The sequence below is a fragment of the Pan troglodytes genome, chromosome 16 (genome assembly GCF_028858775.2).
Source record: "Pan troglodytes isolate AG18354 chromosome 16, NHGRI_mPanTro3-v2.0_pri, whole genome shotgun sequence".
In the NCBI taxonomy this organism is placed as follows: domain Eukaryota; kingdom Metazoa; phylum Chordata; class Mammalia; order Primates; family Hominidae; genus Pan; species Pan troglodytes.
In genome coordinates, this window is record NC_072414.2 from 84,585,174 (window position 1) to 84,608,527 (window position 23,354).

The window sequence follows — 23,354 nt, forward strand, 5'->3', positions numbered from 1 at the left end:
GATGGGAACTCCTGGGGTATTCAGTACCCAACATAACCCCCTTTGCACTCATTCATTCAACAGTAACAAACACCTGTTGACTATCAGCTCTATACGAAGGTGGGCTAGATGCTAGGAACATGGAGACCAAAAACGAAAGCCCCGTTATTGCCCTAGAGCAGCGTTCTCACAGTGTGGTCCCCAGACCAGCACCATCAGCATCAACTGGGAACTTTCTGAGAAATGAAGTTCTCAGGCTCCACCCCACACCTACTGAATCAGAAGCTCTGGAGTAGAGCCCAGCACTCTGGGCTTTAACAAGCCCCTGGATACTGATGCTCACTAGAAGAGTTTGAGAATCACTGCCCAGAGGAGTTTGCAATACAACAAATATAAGCAAGCAATTATAATGCAGTGGGTAGAAGGAGCCACCAAAATGTCCATCACAAGGAACCACGAAAGCCTTAGAGGGTCACCTGCTCTGACCTACAATGAAAGGCCCCCCTACCCCCACCTAAGCTGGGCTCTGAGAAATAGTTGACCAGGCAATGTGGGACAGTGAAGAACATCCTAGCAGTTGAGGAAAATAAAAGGTAAGGCCAGAAATAAAGAAAATTATAATGTGCTCAGAAAACTTAGAGTCATTAGGAAGCTGGAGACATTACTATGAAGGTGTCAGCACGTGAAGAAATGAGAACAGAGATGGGACAGGGATCAGATCCTGAAAACCATCATACCTGGTGAGGAGTTTGCGTTGAGGATGTAACTGAGAAGGAGCTGCAGAAATGTTGGCCACTACCAGTGACATCCACGGTCATCACAGCTCCGTTGATGACAGAACAGAACTCCCAAGCAGTGTCTTCTGGGAAACAGGAACATAATGAGCATATTACCTTTTTATTAAGTTGGAATATCTGAAACAGAAAAGTTATTTGTCACAAATGTCCAAAGCACATAGGAGTCACTCACCTGTCTGCCGTGGTGTGGATGTGCCAGCATGAATTTACAGTCAGCTGAGTGACAGGAGAAGGACCATTTTATAATCTCATAGCTTTGAATGGGGTGTGATATGGTTTGGCTCTGTGTCCCCACCAAATCGCATGTTGAACTGTAATTCCCAATGTTGGGAGAGGGAGCTGGTGGGAGATGATTAGATCATGGGTGGATTTCCCTTTTGCTGTTCTTGTGATAGTGAGTTTTCATGAGATCTGGTTGTTTGAAAGTGTGTAGCACTTCTCCCTTCACTCACTCTCCCGCCTACTGCCATGTGAAGACGTGCTTGCTTCCCCTTCATCCTTCCACCATGATTGTAAGTTTCCTGAGGCCTCCCCAGTCACACCTCTTCTACAACCTGTGGAACTGTGAGTCAATTAAACCTCATTTCTTTTGGTTTTTGTTGTTGTTGTTGTTTTGAGATGGAGGCTCGCTCTGTCGCCAGGCTACAGAGCTGTGGCGCAATCTCAGCTCACCGCAACATCCAACTCCCTGGTTTAAGGGATTCTCCTGCCTCAGCCTCCCCAGTAGCTGGGATTACAGGCGTGCGCCACCACATCCAGCTAATTTTTATATTTTCAGTAGAGATGGGGTTTCACCATGTTGGCCAGGATGGTCTCAATCTTCTGACCTCCTGATCCGCCTGCCTCGACCTCCCAAAGTGCTGGGATTGTGTCTGGAGTTGGTTCCTTCTGGTGGGTTCATGGCCTCGCTGACTTCAAGGACGGGGCCGCGGACCTCCGCGGTGAGTGTTACAGCTCTTAAAGGCGGCACGGACCCAAAGAGTGAGCAAGATTTATTGTGAAGAGCGAAAGAACAAAGCGTCCACAGCTTAGACGAGGACCCAAGCCAGGGGCCGCTGCTGGTTGGGGTGGCCAGCTTTTATTCCCTTATTTTTCCCCGCCCATGTCCTGCTGGTTGGTCCACTTTACAGAGTGCTGATTGGTCCATTTTACAGAGTGCTGATTGGTCCATTTTACAAACCTCTAGCTAGCCACAGAGTGCCGATTGGTGTGTCTTTACAGAGCACTGATTGGTGCATTTTACAATCCTCTTGTAAGACAGAAAAGTTCTCCAAGTCCGACCCAGAAGTCCAGCTGGCTTCACCTCTCAGGATTACAGGCATGAGCCACCACGCCAGGCCAAACCTCTTTTCTTTATAAATTATCCAGTCTCAGGTAGTTATTTATAGCAATGTGAGAATGAACTAATACAGGGTGAAATCCAGCTCAAAGATGAGCTGATATTCTTACACTGCTCAAACACCAATGAGACTATGATGAAAATGATAGTGATTAACTCAAATAGATGCTTTAGTAATCAATAAACATCCACTCTGCAGGAAGGCCCATCCATCGCCCCCTGAGCTAGAGACACTGTCCCCTTTGGATCCAGACATAAGTATGTATTAGGACAAAGCTATCAAACTCATCTTTTCTTTTTTTGAGACGAAGTCTTGCTGTTGTCCCCAGGCTGGAGTGCAATGGCGCAATGTCGGCTCACTGCAACCTCTGCCTCCTGGGCTCAAGCGACTCTCCTGCCTCAGCCTTCCAAGTAGCTGGGACTAGAGGCGCCTTCCACCACGCCCGGCTAATTTTTGTATTTTTAGTAGAGACGGGGTCTCACCGTGTTAACCAGGACGTTCTCGAACTCCTGACCTCCTGATCCACCCACCTCGGCCTCCCAAAGTGCTGGGATTACAGATGTGAGCCACCGCGCCTGGCCTGTCAAATTCATCTTAAAGCGCTTTTCCTTGCTGCTATAGACAGTTTAGAAGAAACGGAAACTCAGAAGCTTGCACTTGAGCAGCTGCTAAGAGAAACTGTATAAAAATGAGATTTTGCCCTTAAATGCATTTGTATGGGGCATTTTCAGGTCAATTTCTGAATACTAAAAAGATCTAATCACTACATTGTGAATAAGATACAGTTATTTAAAAATCCCTGGAGCAGTCAAAGAATCAGACTGATGGTTAACCTTTCCTGAGAGTCAAGAAAATTAACCAACCAAGTTTAATTTAATTTAGGGTTTTTCTTACTGACTTAATATTTATTTCTAGGCCACAAAGCCTCCCTCTCTGTGTAAAATCTGGAAAAAATTAATCACTTCTCCCACCGGACAGGTTATTTGCATTCTTTTCAACATTATTTTAAAATAGGAAATACATAGCGCCTGGCACAAAATGTGAAAGATACAAAAGAACATACAGAAAATAGCACATCAGACTGGGCACAGTGGCTCACGCTTGTAATCCCAGCACTTTGGGAGGCCAAGACAGGCGGATCACTTGAGGTCAGGAGTTCAAGACCAGCCTGGCCAACATGGCTAAACCCTGTCTCTACTAAAAATACAAAAATTAGTTGGGTGTGGTAGTGCGCATGCCTGTAATCCCAGCTACTGGGGAGGCTGAGGCAGGAGAATCACTTGAACCTGGGAGGCAGAGGTTGCAGTGAGCCAAGATCGCACCATTGCATTCCAGCCTGGGCTACACAGCGAGACTCGGTTTCCAAAAAAAAAAAAAAAAAAATTGGTCGGGCATGGTGGCTCACATCTGTAATCCCAGCACTTTGGGAGGCCGAGGTGGGTGGATCACCTAAAGTGAGGAGTTCAAGACCAGCCTGGCCAACATGGTGAAACCCCAACTCTTACTAAAAAAAAATATAAAAATTAGCCAGGTGTGGTGGTGCACACCTGTAATCCCAGCTACTTGGGAGGCTGAGGCAGGAGAATCGCTTGAGCCTGGGAGGCAGAGGCTGCAGTGAGCTGAGATTGTGCCTCTGCACTCCAGCTTGGGTAACAGAGCGAGACTCCATCTCAAAAAAAAAATGGTTAAGATAGCCGGGCACAGTGGCTCACACCTGTAATCCTCCCAGCCTTTTGGGGGGTCGAGGCAGGTGGATTACATGAGGCCAGGAGTTCAAGACCAGTCTGGACAACATGGTGAAACCCTGTCTCTACTAAAAATACAAAAATTAGCTGGGCGTGGTGGTGCACACCTGTAATCCCAGCTACTCAGGTGGCTGAAGCAGGAGTATCAGTTGAACCCAAGAGGCAGAGGCAAGAATAAAAAAAAAAAAAAAAAAGATGCCAAGCGAGGTGGCTCATGCCGGTAATCCCAGCATTTTGAGAGGCCAAGGCAGGTGGATCACCTGAGGTGGGGAGTTTCAAAGCAGCCTGACCAACATGGAGAAATCCCGTCTCTACTAAAAATACAAAACTAGCCGGGCGTGGTGGCGCGTGCCTGTAATCCCAGTTACTCGGGAGGGTGAGGCAATATAATCACTTGCACCAAGGAGGCAGAGGTTGCAGTGAGCCGAGATCATGCCATTGCACTCCTACCTGGGCAACAAGAGCAAAACTCCGTCTCAAAAAAAAAACAAAAAAAGGTTAAAAAAATTGTTAAGATGGCCAATTGTATGTTATATGTATTTTACTACAGCTTTTTAAAAATCAATTTCCTGTATACTTATTTATTCATTCATGCATTTGTTCGATCATTCAATAAAACTATGTGTGCCAGAATCACACAGAGATTTATGTAAAGACTTATCTGTGGACTAAGAAAGACAAAAGGAAATTAAATAGGCAAAGAAATGACATGAGGACATTATAGGCAGTAAGTTCAGGATGTGGAAAACCAAAAAAGCTGAACCAGAGAGAAGACGAAGTGAACAGAGACCAGATGTAAAGACCTCAGGTACCCTGCTAAAGAAGAGATTCTATTCTCTAAGAAGCAAGAGCAACTAAAGATGTATGTAGCACACAGACCTCCTATCCTGTGTTTTAGGTGGGCTCTGGCTTCCATTTGGAAACTGGATTAGAGGGAGCCAGGTAGAAAGCCAGAAGGAGAGGAGACAGGTACCACAACCCTGGCAGGGCGATGACAGCCTCCATCACAGGTCGCAAACGCACATACCTACACAGGCTAGCCAAAGACATCTCCAAAGTACAACCACTCAGGCCTGTGGCAGTCTGAGATCTCTCACCTGGCCATAGTGGACATTTATTAGGGCTTCCAGAATATGAAGAGGAACCAGACACAGATCCATAGGCGAAAGGGGACTCACCATTGCCTCTTACACTGACCGCTGCCCAATTTTTGTCATGCTGGATAAAACATGAGGCAAACTGCCGGGCGCGGTGGCTCACGCCTGTAATTCCAACACCTTGGGAGGCAGAGACAGGAGGATCTCCTGAGCCCAGGAGTTCAAGACCAGCCTGGGCAACATGGGGAGACTCCGTCTCTATTTTTTTTTTTTTTAACAACAACAAAAAAGACATGAGGCATAGAGACTAAAGCAGAAAAGAAATCCTTCTCTCCTGCTTTCTTTCAAAGGGGGAACAAGTAACAGGGAGGCTACCTCAATTTTTACCTCTCCAGAAAAAGACAGGAAGCAGGACACAGGCTACTGTAAGTCAGGGCATAATTCATTGCTCTGATGGTTCTCCAAGTGTCATCCCTGAGCCAGCAGCATTCACATCCCCCAGGAGCTTGTTAGAAACTCAAATTCTCGCCAGGCGCAGTGGCTCACACCTGTAATCCCAGCACTTTGGGAGGCCAAGGCAGATGGATTACCTAAGGTCAGGAGTTCGAGGCCAGCCTGGCCAATATGGTGAAACCCTGTCTCTACCAAAAATACAAAAATTAGCCACGTGTGCTGGCAGACGCCTGTAATCCCAGTTACTTGGGAGGCTGAGGCAGGAGAATTTCTTGAGCCCGGGAGACAAATGTTGCAGTGAACTGAGATCGTGCCACTGCACTCCAGCCTGGGCAATAGAGCAAGATTCTGTCTAAAAAATATATATATATATATATTAGGCCTGGCCCCAGCCCTACTGAATCAGAATCTCTGGGGATGGAGCTTAGGAATCTGTGCTTTAACAAGCCCAGATGTAAGTTCAAGTTTAAAACTGCTGGGCCTGGTGGATCACTGCTGTAATCCCATCACTTTGGGAGGCTGAGGCAGGCAGATGACTTGAGGTCAGGAGTTTGAGACCAGCCTGGGCAACGCGGTGAAACCCCTTCTCTACAAAAAATTAGCCGGGCATGGTAGCATGACCTGTAGTGCCAGCTACTCTGGAGGCTGAGGTGGGAGGATTGCTTGAGCCTGGGAGGTGGAGGTTGCACTGCACTCCAACCTGGATGACAGAGGGAGACGCTGTCTCAAAAAAAAGGTTTAAAACCACTCCTCTTTATAATAGAGTATAGTGTACATGCCACTTATGGCATGCTCCCTGATCTTCTACCCGAGTTACCTGTTAAAATTAATGCTCAGGCTCCTTTGAATTTACTCTTGGTAAAAAAAAATTGCCTGGCGGGGAGCAGTGGGGCATGCCTGTAAGCCCAACACTTTGTGAGGCCAAGGCAGGTGGATCACCTGAGGTCAGGAGTTCCAGACCAGCCTGGCCAACATGATGAAACCCTGTCTCTACTAAAAATACAAAAAAAAAATTAGCTGGGCTTGGTGCCATGCACCTGTAATCCCAGCTACTCAGGAGGCTGAGGCAAGAGAACTGCTTAAACTGGGGAGGCAGAGATTGTGGTGAGCAGAGATCATGCCACTGCACTCTAGCCTGGGTGACAGAGCGAGACTCTGTCTCAAAAAAAAAAAAATTGCCAAATTTATCTCCTCACCAAAAATTTAAAAATTTACTTGTGTGAACGTGTCACAAACACATAAAGCAAAGTACACCTGTCTCATGCATTTTATGTATATTCTATCTTATTTCATAAAACCTTTGAGGTGGCTGGTGTACAGGTAATGAATGTTTACCTTAGATTTCAAATGCACTTTATGAAGACTGTTAAAATGTTTAATCTGTAGAAGATCCAGAACTTTGTAGGGACTTGGAGACCAGAGCTTTCTAGTCCACAAAGTCAAAAAGCCTAGGAAACATACACCAAGAGAAACCATCTATAAGAAGCCAGGCAGAGGCCGGGCGTGGTGGCTCACACCTGTAATCCCAGCACTTTGGGAGGCAGAGGCAGGCAGACCACTTGAGGTCAGCAATTCCAGACCAGCCCAGCCAACATTGTGAAACCCTGTCTCTACTAAAAATGCAAAAGTTAGCCAGGCGTGGTGGCACATGCCTGTAGTCCCAGCTATTTGGGAGGCTGAGGCAGGAGAATCACTTGAACCCGAGAGGCAGAGGTTGCAGTGAGCCGAGATCACGGCACTGCACTCCAGCCTGGGTGACAGAGAGCGACTCCATCTCAAAAAATAAAAATAAAATAAAGAAGCCATACAGAAATCCTGTGTATCCAGGTGTCCTGGGGTCTTCAAGGTGAGGGCACTCAGTGGTCCTCTGTTGTTGTATAAGAAAGAATGTGAACATTTTACTGAAATTTTAAGAGCCACCTATTTTTCTCCCTGTTTACAAAATATGTCGGCTGGGCATGGTGACTCATGCCTGTAATCCCAGCACTCTGGGAGCCAGAGACAGGCAGATCACTTGAGGTCAGGAGTTTGAGACCAGCCCGGGCAACATGGCAAAACCCCGTCTCCACTAAAAATACAAAAATTAGTCACGGCACACGCCTGTAATCCCAAATACTGGGGAGGCTGAGGCACGAGAATCACTTGAGCCTGGGAGGCAGAAGTTACAGTGAACCAAGATCCTGCCACTGCACTCCAGCCTGGGGGATAGAGAAAGACTCTGTCTCAAAAAACAAAAACAAAACAAAATATGTCTGTTGCCATTAAGGAGCGTTTTGTTCTGGCCCTCTCCAACTACTTGAGCCCAGGATTTTGAGACCAGCCTGGACAATATAGCAAGATGTACAAAAATTAAAAATTAGGCAGGCATGGTGGCACACACCTGTAGTCCTAGCCACTCAGGAGGCTGAGTGGGGAGAACCGCTACAGGCTGGGAGTTCGAGGTTACCATGAGCTATGATCATGCCACTGCACTCAAGCTCTGGGCAACGGTGACAGAGCAAGACTCTTTTAAAAAAAAGAAAAAAACAGGTGGCTGGCTGGGCGCGGTGCCTCACGCCTGTAATCCCAGCATGTTGGAAGGCCGAGGCAGGCGGATCATGAGGTCAGGAGATCGAGACCATCCTGACTAACATGGTGAAACCCCGTCTTTATTGAAAATACAAAAAATTAGCCGGGCGCCTGTAGTCCCAGCTACTTGGGAGGCTGAGGCAGGAGAATGGTGTGAACCCGGGAGGCGGAGCTTACAGTGAGCCGAGACTGCGCCACTGCACTCCAGCCTGGGCGACAGAGCGAGACTCCGTCTCAAAAAAAAAAAAAAAAAAAACAGGCGGCCTCTGGCGGGCCTCCAGCCAGTTAGACCATTTGACTGGACGTGTGCAGCTCAGCCAGCCACAGAACTGGAATTTTTCAGGAGCAGGGGGAGCATGGAGTTTGGACTTTGCTGAGCAACTGAAGTGGAGCGCAGAGCTTGCTCGCTTAGGAGAGGGCAGCATGGATGGCAAACAAGGGGGCATGGATGGGAGCAAGCCCACGGGGCCAAGAGACTCTCCTGACACCAGGCTTCTTTCAAACCCATTGATGGGTGATTCTGTGTCTGATTGGTCTCCTATGCCTGAAGCTGCAATCTACGGACATCAGCTATCTCTGAGGAACCTCATCAGCCACGGGTGGCTTGTGAACATCATCATGGCAGATGATGTTTCCCCACTCCATGAAGCCTGTCTCAGAGGTCATCCCTCTCGTGTAAAGATTTTATTAAAGCATAGAGCTCAGGTGAATGGTGTGACAACAGACTGCCACACTCCACTGTTTAATGTTTGTGTCAGCAGCAGCCGGGATTATGCTTCTGCAGCATGGAGCCAGCGTTCAACCTGAGAGTGATCTGGCATCCCCCGTCCATGAAGCTGCTAGGAGAGGCCACGTGGAGTGTGTCGACTCTCTTACAGCTTATAGGGGCAACAATGACCATAACATCAGCCACGTGGGCACTTCACTGTATTTGGCTTGTGAAAACCAGCAGATAGCCTGTGTCAAGAAGCTTCTGGAGTCAGGAGCAGACCTGAACCCAGGGAGAGGTTCCCCACTTCATGCAGTGGCCTTCATGAAGGCCTTCATGAAGGATTCCCCACTTCATGCAGTGGCCAGGACAGCCAGTGAAGAGCTGGCCTGCCTGCTCATGGATTTTGGAGCAGACACCCAGGCCAAGAATGCTGAAGGCAAATGTCATGTGGAGCTGGTGCCTCCAGAGAGCCCTTTGATCCAGCTCTTCTTGGAGAGAGAAGGGCCCCCTTCTTTGATGCAGTTATGCCTAGAATTCAGAAGTGCTTTGGAATCCAGCAGCATCATAAGATAACCAAAGTCGTCCTCCCAGAGGATCTGAAATGATTTCTCCTACATCTTTATATGTATCAATGGAATGGATTCACAAACAACGTGAAAACATTATTGAGTGTTGTAGCCACTAGAATTTTAAAATCAAGTTAGGTTTATAGAGTTTGACTAGTTTTTTCGATTAGATTTGTATTAGTTATAAATTTGTTCATAGAGTTTGACTAATTTTTTCGATTAGATTTGTATTTGTTAAACTCTGAAGCCAGAGTTTAAACACACTGCATACGTTTGTATGATTAGTTAGAAGGCATGAATACTTTTTTCCCTGCTTGGAGACTGTCTAAAATAACAGCTATTGTTTTGCATATCCACTGCAGGCCAAGCACTTTCAGCATCATCTAATTCAGCCCTCACAGCAACTGGGTCAATATGTCCAATTTCCCAGGGCAAGGATAGAGGAGTCAGATTCAAATACAGGTTTTCTGACGTTAACTTATGTGATGATTTGATCAAAGCAGGATTTTCCAGCATCACTATCCTTGTTCCATCTCTGCTATATGGGAATGAAAATAACGAAATGTATTTCAAAAAAATAAAAAGAAAAGAAAAACAGAGACGGTCTCCTGGAGTTGAATTCAGGTCTCCTCCTTAGATGGTGACCATGGGAAAGCAGCTTACACTCCCTTTGCTGGCGTAACCAGCAGGTACTGCTGTAAACTTCCTGGTACAATACCTGAAACAAGGCAAACACTCAACAGATATCTTGCATATATTGATTCCCTTCTCTGCCAGTACAGTAACATCATTGAGAATGGACCCAGCAGTATAATAACATCAGTCACCACTAGATGGCAGTAATGGCACTAAGTAATTAGTTATTAAGATGTCCTTTTTAACAAAATGAAGTAGCTAAACAACTACAAAAAAAAAGATTGGTCCCTCTTAGACCTAAGTATTATTTCTATTACCTAGATTTCACTCATTATTTCAGTCAGCAAATATGTATTCAATGCCTACTATGTGTCAGGCACCACAGCAGGCAGTTAGGATACTAGGCTCAGCCAAGGAAGACACAGTACCTGCGCACACAGACCTTAAGGGGTAGGTAGGAAAACGGACAAAGAATCACACCAGTAAGATACCACAGCATAGTAAGTGCTGTGAGAGTACATAAGGAAGAAGCAGCCTGATGGGGGGAAAGGAAGGTGTCCCTGAGAAGCAGATGAGAAAAAGATGAAGGAGCCAAGATCCAAGGCAGATAGACGAGAGGTGAGGGGTGGAAACGGGGTCCCCAAGAAGAGCTTGCCAAAGGCTCAGGAGCAGGCTGGGGCCTGCTGCTGGAGGGACATGCAGAGGCCAGGGCTTGCATGCCTCAGGAGCCTTCTTCAAGTTGGGAAGTTTTGTCTTTTTTTTTTTTTTTTTCTTAAAAAAAAAAAAGGCCTGGCGCGGTGGCTCACACCTGTAATCCCAGCACTTTGGAAGGCTGAGTCAGGTGGATCACGAGGTCAGGGGTTCAAGACCAGCCTGGCCAAGACGGTGAAACCCTGTCTCTACTAAAAATACAAAAAAATTAGCTGGGCGTGCTGGCAGGCACCTGTAATCCCAGCTACTCCAGAAGCTGTGGCAGAGAATTGCTTGAACCCAGGAGTCGGAGGTTGTAGTGAGCCGAGATCGTGCCACTGCACTCCAGTCTGTGCGACAGAGTGAGACTCCGTCTCAAAAAAAAAAAAAAAGAGAGAGAGAGAGGCAGGCCAGGTGCGGTGGCTCACACCTGTAACCCCAACACTTTGGGAGGCCGAGGCAGGCAGATCACTGGAGGCCAGGAGCTTGAGACAACATGGTGAAACCCCATCTCTACTAAAAATACAAAAATTAGGCCGAGTGTGGTGGCTCACACCTGTAATCCCAGCACTTTGGGAGACTGAGGCGGGTGGATCACCTGAGGTCAGGAGTTCAAGACCAGCCCAGCCAACATGGCAAAACCCTGTCTCTACTAAAAATACAAAATTAGCCAGGCTGGTGGAGCGTGCCTGTAATCCCAGCTACTCGGAAGGCTGAGGCAGGAGAATCACTTGAACCCAGGAGGCGGAGGTTGCAATGAGCCAAGATTGTACCACTGGACTCCAGCCTGGACAAAAAGACCAAAACTTGGTCTCAAAATAAATAAATAAATAAATAGATAAATTAATAAAAATACAAAAATTAGCTGGGCGTGGTGGTGCATGCCTGTAGTCCAAGCTACTTGGGAGGCTGAGGCACAAGAATCACTTGAGCCTAGGAGGCGGCGGCTGCAGTGAGCCGAGATCGTGCCATTGCACTCCAGCCTGGGAGACAGAGCAAGACCCTGTCTCAAAAAAAAAAAAAAAAAAAAAGAATGTTAAAGAAAAATTATTATTTATGACATTTGTTAAAAGGTGCTAAGGCAGACTTTATCCAAAAGGGGCCACAGTGATAGGTGTAGGGACCACTGCCACAGGGTCTTGCAGTGGGGACGAGAGATTGGACTCAACCCCGACTTCAACAAAGACAAGGGGAGATTTATACCCAAGGAGCACGATCTCAGCTCACCACAACCTCTGCCTGCCAGGTTCAAGCAATTCTCCTGCCTCAGTCTCCCACACACCCAGGTAATTTTGTATTTTTAGTATAGATGAGGTTTCAACATGTTGGTCAGGCTGGTCTCGAACTCCTGACCTCAAGTGATCCACCTACCTCAGCCTCCCAAAGTGCTGGGATTACAGGCATGAGAAGCCACGCCTGGCCTCAGATGAGACTCTTGTAATGCTTTTTTTTGTTTTTGTTTTCGTTTTTGTTTTTGAGATGGAGTCTTGCTCTGTCGCCGAGGCTGGAGTGCAGTGGCACGATCTTGGCTCACTGCAACCTCTGCCATCCCAGTTCCAGCGATTCTCCTGCATCAGCCTCCCGAGTAGCTGGGATTATAGGTGTGTCTCACCACACCCAGCTAATTTTTGTATTTTTAGTAAAGACAGGGTTTCAGCATCTTGGCCAGGCTGGACTTGAACTCCTGACCTCATGATCCACCCGTCTCAGCCTCCCAAAGTGCTGGGATTACAGGCGTGAGCCGTTGCACCCAGCCCGAGACTCTTGTAATGTTTTAATAGGCTTCAAATGTTTCTAAATAAGAAATATTAGGGCATATAAAAATAGAAATACCAGGCCAGGGGCCGTGGCTCACGCCTATGACCCCAGCACTTTGGGAGGCCAAGGCGGGTGGATCACCTGAGGTCGGGAGATCGAGATCAGCCTAACCAACATGGAGAAACCACGGCTTTACTAAAAATACAAAATTAGCTGGGCGTGGTGGCAGATGCTTGCAATCCCAGCTACTTGGGAAGCTGAGGCAGCAGAATCACTTGAACCCGGGAGGCAGAGGTTGCAGTGAGCCAAGATCGTGCCATCGCACTCCAGCCTGGGCAACAAGAGCAAAACTCCACCTCAAAAAACAAAACAAACAAACAAAATAGAAATACCTAGTAAGGACAGTAGCAGGAGTGAATATAGATTAAGCAAGACTGGTGATTGGTTGAGAATCGTTAAAGTTGGGTGATGGGTACATGGAGGTTCATTACATTATTTTCCACTTTTGTATATTTCAGGGTTTGGGTTTTTTCATCACAAAAAGTTTTGTGTTTGTTTTATGGTTTTTGGGTTTTTTTAGTTAGCATCTTGCTCTATCACCCAGGCTGGAGTGCAGTAGTGCAAACATGGCTCACTGCAGTCCTGACCTCCTGGGCTCAAGTGATCCTCCCTCCTCAGCCTCCCAAGTAGGTGGGGCTACAGGTGTGCACCACCACACCCAGCCAATTTTTTTTTTCATTTTTGGTAGACAGGAGGTCTTGCTATGTTGCCCACGCTAGTCTCAAACCCCTGGGCTCAAGTGATCCTCCTGTCTCACCCTCCCAAAGTGCTGAGATTACAGGTGTGAGCCACCACACCCAGCGTATCGAGAAGTTTTTTCCATTTTTTGGGTTTTGGGGGAAGTTTTTTGTTGTATTTTGTTTTTTTTGTTTTTGTTTTTGTTTTTGTTTTGAGACAGGATCTCTGTTGCCCAGGCTTGGTCATCTCTCTACTTAGTGATCAGTGGGCATCTCTGTTGCCCAGGCTTGCAATGGTGTGATCATGGCTCACTGCAGACTGGATCTCCCAGGCTTAAGCAATCCAGTTTTTTGTTTCTTTGTTTTTTCGTTTTATTTGTTTATTTATTTATGTATTTATTTTTGAGACAGAGTCTAGTTCTGTCACCCAGTCTATAGTGCAGTGGCGTGATCTTGGCTCACTGCAACCTCTGCCTCCTAGGTTCAAGTGATTCTCCTGCCTCAGCCTCCCGAGTAGCTCGGACTATAGGCGCCCGCCACCACGCCCAGCTAATTTTTGTGTTTTTAGTAGAGACAGCGTTTCATATGTTGGCCAGGATGGTCTCAAACTCCTGACCTCAGGTGATCTGCCTGCCTCGGCCTCCCAAAATGCTGGGATTACAGGCATGAACCACCGCACCCGGCCCCAAACAGTTGTTTTAGTGAAGACGTTGCCTTAGTCTCTTCCCACTTATAATATTTTCATTTGCCCTACTGCCCTCCAAGGTAGAAGATGCACTAAAATCCAATTCCTCCCTAGGTTTACTGTAATATATAAGCTTCTAAAATTTTTTTCATCTTATAAAGGTTGAAAATTGCTGATGACTAATTGGAAGCTTTGCACAAATCCTTGGAATTTTTTTTTTTTTTTTTTTTTTTTGAGATAGAGTCTTGCTTTGTCGCCCAGGCTGGAGTGCACTGGCACGATCTTGGCTCACTGCAGCCTCTGCCTCTTGGATTCAAGCAATTCTCCTGCCTCAGCCTCCCGAGTAGCTGGGACTACAGGCATGCGCCGCCACGCCCAGCTAATTTTTGTATTTTTGGTAGAGACAGGGATTCACCATGTTGGCCAGAATGGTCTTGATCTCCTGACCTCATGATCCACTCACCTCAGCCTCCCAAAATGCTGTGATTACAGGCGCGAACCACCGCACCCAGCCAATTCCTTGGTTAAGAGCCGACAGCTGCGAGAACTTCCCTTCTGGCAGGCAAACCAACTCCAAGGCGTGAAAGCCACAGGAATGCTGGGGAAATAAATGCAGGAAGACACAGGTCCTACTCAATGGCACCATCACCCTGCACTGCTGTGGCCAGGCCTCCAAGGTTCCCTGGCTCCTTCTTCCAGGCTGCTGAAGGGGACCCTGGAGCACCTTGGTTGAGAGGAATCCCTGCCCCAGCTTTCGGGGCACAGGCCCCTACTGTCCTTTCCTGCCTTGTCTCTGGCCCTTCTCCCCTATCTTCCAGCCACACCAAACAACAGGCCACACCCTGCTGCACTCAGCTTTCTCCCACAGACATGTTTTTGCCATTTCTCATGCAGTAGCTCACTGCCTGGAATGGCCTTCCCAGCATTTCCCCTAGAAATTCCATTTGCTCTTCTGAATGCCTTATAAGGATCTCTTCTCCAGAAAATGTCCTTACTAATCCTATCAGTTGGGGTTACCTAGTCATCTCTCTACTTAGTGATCAGTGTTCAAACCCTGCTTCTCTATACCAGCTCTGTGAGGTTGAATGAGCTATTCCATCTTTTCTGTCTAGGTTTTCTCATTTCTTTTTTTGTTCTTTTTTTTTTTTTTTTTTTTTTTTTGAGACAGGGTCTGGTTTTGTCACCCAGGCTAGAGTGCAGTTGCGCAATCTTGGCTCACTGCAACCTCCTCCTCCCAGGCTCAAGCAATCCTCCCACCTCAGCCTCCAGAATAGCTGGGACTACAGGCATGTGCCACCAAGCCCAACTAATCTTTTTGTATTTTTAGTAGAGATGTAGTTTTGCTATGTTGCCCATGCTGATCTCGAACTCTTGAGCTCAAAATTATCTGCCCACCTTGGCCTCCCAGAGTGCTGGGATTACAGGCATGTGCCACCATGCCCGGCTGGGGCCATGCTCTTTCTGAAGCCTCCAGAGGAGACCCTCTGTTCCATGGCTTTTTCTTCTGGTGTTGGTGGCAGTCCTTGGAGTTCCTTGCTTCATGGATGATACTTCACTCCAGTCTCTGTGGCAGAAATTCTCTGGTGTGTGTAGACAAGCCTTCCTCTGCCTCCCTCTTAGGAAGATACATGTGATAACACTTAAGGCCCACCCTGATCATCCAAAATCATCTCCCCATCTCAAGATACTTTTTTTTTTTTTTGAGATGGAGTCTCGCTCTGTTTCCCAGGCTGGAGTGCAGTGGCGCAGTCTTGGCTCACTGCATCCTCCGCCTCCCGGGCTCAAGTGATTCTCCTGCCTCAGCCTCCTAAGTAGCTGGGACCACAGGCATGTGCCACCATGCCCGGCTAATTTTTGAATTTTTAGTAGAGGTGGGGTTTCACCATGTTGGCCAGGCTGGTCTTGAACTCCTGACTTCAAGTGATCCACCTGCCTCGGCCTCCCAAAGTGCTGGGATTACAGGCGTGAGCCATCGTGCCCGGCATCAAGATCCTTAAATTAAGCTGGGCGTAGTGAGCCGAGATCATGTCACTGCACTTCAGCCTGGGCTACAAAGCAAGACTCCATCTCAAAATAAAATAAAATAAAATAAAATAATTTTTTTTTTTTGAGACGGAGTTTCGCTCTTGCTGCCCAGGCTGGAGTGCTATGGCACGATCCTGGCTCACCACAACCTCCACCTCCTGGGTTCTAGTGATTCTCCTGCCTCAGCCTTCCGAGTAGCTGGGATTACAGGCATGCGCCACCACACCCGGCTAACTTTGTTGTATTTTTAGTAGAGACAAGGTTTCTCCATGCTGGTCAGGCTGGTCTCGAACTCCCAGCCTCAGGTGATCTGCCCACCTCAGCCTCTCAAAGTGCTGGGATTACAGGTGTGAGCCACCACACCCTAAAATAAAATGGTTTTAAAAGTAAGATCTTTAACTTACACACCTGCACATTTGCAAAGCCCTAGTTGTTGGGGTTCTGTTTTTTTGTTTTTTTTTCTTTGAGACAGAGTCTCACTGGGATTGCAGGTGTGAGCCACCTTGCCCTGCCTGTGTTTTGGTTTTTGTTGTTTTTGCCAGATAAAGTAACATTCAGTTTCCACATATTGGGATATCATTGGGAGACCATTATTCAGCCCACCACACACATCCCCAAATCTACCAGGTTAAATGGAGGTAGATTTTTAAGCTTCCCAAGTAGCTGGGACTACAGGCATGCACCACTATGTCTGGCTAATTATTTTTATTTTTTATACAGTTGGGGTCTCGCTACATTGCCCAGGCTGGTCTTGAACTTCTAGGCTCAAGCAAACCTCCTGCCTCTGCCTTCCAAAGTGCTGGGATTACCAGTATGAGTCACCACACTGAGCAAGGGAGAAGGAATTTTAACAGAGTCCCTATAATAACTCCACACCTCTCTAAAAACCGCACTGCTCGCCCCTCCCCACTCCCACAGGTTTTGGAGTTTCTGACTCCTGAAAGAGAATGAGTCACAGACAGTTCCCATCAGAAAAGACTATGTCCCTCCCACCCCTCATTTAGTTCCCGTTTGTTTAGGATTCAACCGTCTTGGGCGGTTAGATAGCTCCCCAGCCTATCCAGTTTCCCTCTTGCCTCCCCTCTACCACCCCCAGAAATGCTTGTGCAATATTGGACTGACTCACCCAGAAATAACTCATGACTCTCCTTTGTTTACAGTTTAAGAGACTAGGGTGTTGAAATATCTCAGCAAAGGCCACTGAGGGACTCTTCAGTCCAGGGACAATGAAACACTGGACAACCTGGGAGGACTTAGGTACATTCTCTGGCCTTCTCTCAGAGGGGCTTTTGCTGTGTTGTAACAGGCAGTGGAGTGTTGGTAAATATTTAACAAGGCATCTCCAAGGGGAAAAGCCTTAATATGTAGTGTTTACCTATTCCTGTGGTGTAAATACCCCTGCTATGGCCAGTTTCAAGCTACCAACATGATGTCATTGAAACCAAAGTTGGAAAGAAAAGTGCATCATCATTCTGAGCAGCTGACTCCAACACGCCACTGTAGCTCCACTGACCTAAGGGAAAACTGTCAGTCTTCTCCATGAGGATGTACAGGCCCAGGGGCTGGACAATGTAGCTCTTGGAAGATCACGATAGAGTCAGTTTCCTAATTTCAGGGACCAAATGTTACTGCTAAGAATAAATGGGAGGCCAGGTGCAGTGGCTCACACCTGTAATCCAAGCACTTTGGGAGGCCGAGGCGGGTAGATCACCTGAGGTCAGATTTCGAGACCAGCCTGACCAACATAGTGAAACCTCGTCTCTACTAAAAATACAAAAATTAGCCAGGCATGATGGCGTGCACCTGTAATCCCAGCTACTCAGGAGGCTGAGGCAGGAGAAACACTTGAACCCAGGAGGCAGAGGTTGCAGTGAGCCGAAATCACACCACTGCACTCCAGCATGGGCAACAGACCAAGACTCTGTCTCAAAAAAAAAAAGAACAAATGTGTAAAATTGTCACAGATCTTTACAATCCCGTCCAGCGATGAGGTTCTAGGTACAAAACAAACATTAACATCTTTCTCCTCTGGAATCGCTTGAACCAAGGAGACAGAGGTTGCAGTGAGCCAAGATCGTGCCACTGCACTCCAGCCTGGGAGTCAGAGTAAGACTCCGCCTCAGGAAAAAAAGAAAAAGAAATCTTTTTCCTCTGAACTCTCATCAAACTTCTATTTCTACATCTCTTTTGATTTTTTTTATTTATCTAACAATGACTGTGCCAAGCAATGTTCCAAATAAGGTATATACCTTGATACAATTCAACCTCACAACAAGCCTACAGGCAAGTACTTTATGTATTTATTTATTTGTTTACTTATGTATTTGTTGACACTGGGTCTCACTCTGTTGCCCAGGCTGGAGTGCAATGGCACCATCTGGGCTCACTGAAGCCTCAACCTCCTGGGCTCAAGCGATCCTTCCGCCTCAGCACCCCCAGAGTAACTGGGATTACAGGCACACGCTACCACACACAGCTAATTTTTGTAATTTTAGCAGAGAGGGCATTTCGCCTTGTTGCCCAGGCTGGTCTCGAACTCCTGGACTCAGGCAATCCACTGCTTCAGCCTCCCAAAGTGCTGGGATTACAGGAGTGAGCCACCAAGCCCAGCCTGGGGAAAGCACTTTTTACAAATCTGTTTTACAAAGGAGCAAACTGAAGCGCTGAGAAGTTAAGTTACATGTCCAAAGTCACAAAGCCCTGAATTGCCTTTGCAATGCCCCTTAAAACGTGGCAGAATAAATGCCCAACCCAAGAAGCTCTTCACATATTTGATTTAGATTCCACATAAAAATAAAAGCACTATGTATACATATTTACATATGGTATATTTATGATCTACTTTATAGTTATTTTGTAGCTGTTGTTAGTAATGAAAATAAGAACAATTTTATACATCATGTGCTATGCAGAGACCACTAGACATGGTCATGTTCAAAGGTCTAAACAGGAACTACATTTCTAAGAAATAATTTTTTTTTTTTTTTTTAGAGATGAGGTCTTACTATGTTGCCCAGGCTGGTCTCGGAACTCCTGAGCTCAAGTGATCCTCCTGCCTTGGCCTCCCAAAGTGTGGGGATTACAAGCATGAGCCATGGTGCCTGGCCCTAAGAAATAATTTAATATTTCATTATTAATAACAACACCTGAAATTTATAGAGCATTTTTGTTTTGAGGCAGAGTCTCTGTCTGTTGCGCAGGCTGCAGTGCAGTCGCACTATCTCAGCTCACTGCAACCTCTGCCTCCTGGGTTTAAACGATTCTCCTGCCTCAGCCTCCCAAGTAGCTGAGACTACAGGCACGTGCCACCACGCCCAGCTAATTTTTGTAGTTTTAGTAAAGATGGGGTTTCACCATATTGGCCAAGCTGGTCTTGAACTCCTGACCTCAAGTGATCTACCGGCCTCGGCCTCCCAAACTGCTGGGATTACAGGGGTGACCAACCTCGCCCGGCAGAGCATTTTATGTTTAAAACAGTTTTTCATGTGTAATCATGAGAGGATATGGAATCCGGAGCCAGTCAGACCTCAATTCAAATTCTGGTTTTAGTTCTAATACTGTTCTTAAGTGTTTATGTATGTAGGTAGGCAGGTAGATAGATAGATCTCAGTGTGTATGCATGTAGGTAGGCAGACAGATAGATAGATAGACAGATAGACAGATAGATAGACAGTTAGATAGATACATAGATAATTTTTTTTTTTTTTTTTTTTTTTTGAGACGGAGTCTCCCTCTGTTGCCCAGGCTGCAGGGCAGTGGCGCAATCTCGGCTCACTGCAACCTCTGCCTCGTGTTCAAGTGGTTCTCCTGCCTCAGCCTCCCGAGTAGCTGGGACTACAAGCATGCGCCACCATGTCTGGCTAATTTTCTTTTTTTTTTTTTTTTTTTTTTTTTTTTTTTTTTGTATTTTTAGTAGAGACGCGGTTTCACCACGTTAGCCAGGCTGGTCTGAAACTCCTGACCTCTGGCAATCCGCCCGCCTCAGCCTTCCGAAGTGCCGGGAGCCACGGTGCCCGGCCCTCACAGGCTTCAGCCACCGCACCCGGCCTTCAGTGTATATTTTAAAAATAGAGATGGGGTCTATGTTGCCCACGCTGGTCTCAAACTCCTGAAATCAAGCGATCCTCCTACCTCGGCCTCTCAAAGTGCTGGAATTACAGGCTTGAGCCACTACGCCTAGCCCAGCATACTTTCCAACTGTTCAGTTTTACCTGGAACAAGTAATAGGTTCACATGGTCCAAATTCATAAGTTACTAAATTTTTTTTTTTTTTTTTTTTTTTTTTTTTTTGAGAGGGAGTCTCGCTCTGTTGCCCAGGCTAGAGTGCAGTGGCGCCATCTCAGCTCACTGCAACCTCCACCTCCCGGGTTCAAGCGATTCTCCTGCCTCAGCCTCCTGAGCTGCTGGGACTACAGGCGCGTGCCACCACGCCCAGCTAATTTTTGTATTTTTAGTAGAGACGGGGTTTCACCATGTTGGCCAGGATGATCTCAATCTCTCTCTTTTTTTTTTTTTTTCAGACGGAGTCTCGCTCTGTCGCCCAGGCTGGAGTGCAGTTGCGCGATCTTGGCTCACTGCAGTCTCCGCCTCCCAGGTTCACGCCATTCTCCTGCCTCAGCCTCCAGAGTAGCTGGGACTACAAGCACCCGCCACCACGCCCGGCTAATTTTTTGTATTTTTAGTAAAGACAGGGTTTCGCCGTGTTAGCCAGGATGGTCTCGATCTCCTGACCTCGTAATCCGCCCGCCTCGGCCTCCCAAAGTGCTGGGATTACAGGCGTGAGCCACCGCGCGCAGCCTCGATCTCTTGATCTTGTGATCCGCCCGCTTCGGCCTCCCAAAGTGCTGGCATTACAAACGTGAGCCACCCCGCCCGGCCACAAGTTACTAAATCTTACCAAAAAAAAAAAAAAAATTCCCAACTCAGTCACCCTAGCAACCTACATCCTTCTCTCCCCGGAGGTAAAACTATGTTAACACCTGAATATTCTTCCAGAGATATTTTATGCATACATGGTACAAGCAAAAGGCACATACAATCGTTATCATTTTACATAAATATTGGCACTCTAAATTCATGGAAAGTTTGAGCTACAGTTTCCTCTTCTATAAAAGAGTGGTAGGGAGGATTACATCACAGAATTATGCAAAATGCCATGGAATCAGCACTCAATAAAGTCTCCCTTTCCTTACCCTGAGAAGGGCTGTGAGGGAAAGGGGTCTCCAGCGTGCCTCGGAATCACCTTGCTGCCTCGGAATCACAGCTTCTCGGGCCCCACCCACCACCGTCCTCAGAATTTCCCATTTAGAAGGTCCGGGATAGACTCCTAACAATGGCATTTCCAACGAGCTCCCCGACATTGGAGATGCTGCTGGCTGGAGGACCATCTGAGAACCTCAATATCTAGTGGAAACTTAGGTGCCCTCGATTCCAACCAGGCTCTACCCCATGAGCAAATTACTCTTGCTGAGCGCCAGTGTGAGTAGAAAGAGCTTCCATGTCAAAGGCTGCTAGGAGGATTACCTAAGATAACGCAGGCCTTGCTCAAGACAAACGTTCAGGAAATCAAAATCGGTTTGGAGATGAAATGGGAAAGACAAGAGCAGCTCCAAGGAGAGAAGAACGTCCAGAAAACCAAGAAATAGGACTGGTAAAGGGTGCTGACCAGGTCCCTGGAGCTGCACCCCGCCCCGTGCGCCTCCCCAGCCCCCCGGCCGCACCGTGCCCACCCCGCGCTCGTCGTCCCCCTCGCCCCCAGCGCCACCCTGCACTGCGGACCCGGGACCGCCTGGGAAACGCCCTGGTCTGACATGGCTTGGGGCTCTGGGCAGAAGCCAGGTCTGAAAACCAAGGTTGGGGCCTCATGTGTAAGTCTGGAAGCACCAAGCACCGCATACCAAAACACCTCGAGGCAACCGTATGGCTTTTTTTTTTTTAATTAAGTTGTTCCGGGGCGGTGGCTCACGCCCGTAATCCCAGCATGTTGGGAGGCTGAGGCGGGCGCGTCCCTTGAGCACGGAAGCTGAGGCTGCAGAAGGCTGTGGTCGCGCCACTGCACTCTGGCCTGGGGGACAGAGTGAGCCCCTGTCTCAAAAATATAAAACAAAATAAAAAATTAATAATTAAATTAAATGTGTGTAAAGATGTAGGTGACCTTCTAGCCCTCGGTGAACCAGACTAAAAAACGCTCCCGCACTAGGCGTGGTGCCCGGAGCGGCCCCGCCCTCGGAGCACGCTTGTGCGCCAAGGCTGGTGGCGGAACGCGGACGTGCTGCGGGCAGGGAATGAAATGGCGGAGGAAGGCGGGGCAGGGCGCGGCCGGAGCTCCTCGGCCAGCCGCCAGGGGGCAGCCGCGCGTCTGCGTCCCGCGGGCGGCTAGAACCAGTCCTGCCGGAAGTTGGGGCGGTGCCTTCGCTTCCGCAGAGCCGTGCCACGTGGCCGGCCTGGAGGGACAGGGGAAAACAACAAGATGGCGGCAGCCGGGGGCGGGGTCAGCCCGGCGTCCCTGAGGCTGCGAGCCCCTTAAAGGGCCGCGTTCGAGGAGCCGGGCGAGATGAGCTGAGTGGTTTTACCCAGCCTTGGAGGCTGTTCGACTGAACCTGGGCCTGGGCGGGGACAACCGCGCCAAGCGGACGCGCCCTCCGCCTGGTCGGAGTTCATACACCCAGGCCCTGCGGGGAATCCCGCGGCGCAGTTCCGCAAAGCTGCCAGCGTGCTTACCAGTCGGGGCCCGTTTCTTTTGTCTCTGCGTTTGCTGCTCCGTGCAAACGAGGAGGACAGAAAACTCTTTATCCTGGCGTTTTCTTCCTGAGCGAGAGATTAGGTTGCTGCAAATCCAACGAGGCGAGTCCTCTTGGATCGAATTAATGCATTGGCTTTTCCCTTCGCAATAGCTTTGATGACCGTTTCCCGCCTTTGTGCAAAGCGTTAGAACAAACCCTACCTTCCTCCAAACGAAGGAGAAAAATCTCAATGATCTGGGTTTTAAAGTACCTTCCCCGCCCTGTCCAAATGCTGGAATTTTTTTTTTTTTTTTTTTTTTTTTTTTTTTTTGACGGTAGATGGGAGCTGCCCTAGGACCTTGAATGTGTGGTAAAATCTGAAATTCTGTTAATTTATATCAGCCACCTTGGACACCTTTTCAGGAAATAAACATTTAGACATCCGTCGCTGTGTATTATAAAATGCAAGAAATAAAGCACAATCGTCGAGTGCTGAAGGCCCACAGCTTCCCCTTCGTGTCCACGGATCTAGTGCTGAAAGACAAACCCTTTCACTCCGCCAGGGCAGTTGGTCCAGGGTCCATTTTCATTTCTCACCGTTTTTGTTTTACATGAGTTTGAGATGCAAAAGAGCCGGTGTGGGTAAAAATAGTTAACCCCAGCTACTCAGAGTGTGATGGTATATTTAGAATAAAGGAGACATTTGTCCTTGGTTTTATTTATAAATGTGTCATCTTACATTTGGGATTCGGATTCTCTCATGCTTGCTAAGAAATTTGTGAGGCCACTGGCATGTTTCTGAAATGTGACCTTTTTCTTGCTTATTTAAAACAAAATAGTAATA

At 47.5% G+C, this 23,354-nt stretch overlaps 1 protein-coding gene and 1 pseudogene across 6 annotated transcripts in view; one reads left to right on the top strand and one right to left on the bottom strand.

Annotated features, from left to right (window-relative positions):
• Positions 1–22,810, bottom strand: part of LOC107968485 (histone H2A.V-like) — a 150,221-nt gene extending 127,411 nt beyond the window's left edge. Inside the window, exons 1-2 of one of the 6 annotated variants that reach the window (XR_008539401.2) lie at positions 949–3,442; positions 717–841 (exon numbers count right to left, since the gene is read on the bottom strand). Coding sequence is in view for 5 of the 6 variants with exons in the window: in XM_054667150.2 (XP_054523125.1) it covers positions 717–787 (71 nt within the window). In the remaining variant the exon portion in view is untranslated. Of the gene's footprint in view, positions 1–716; positions 894–948; positions 3,445–22,508 lie in introns of those variants that run through there. The other 5 variants (XM_054667150.2, XM_054667147.2, XM_054667148.2 and 2 more) reach the window with 5 other exon arrangements.
• LOC467768 (ankyrin repeat and SOCS box protein 9-like) lies at positions 8,256–9,395 on the top strand (annotated as a pseudogene).
• Positions 22,811–23,354: the final 544 nt, after the last annotated feature.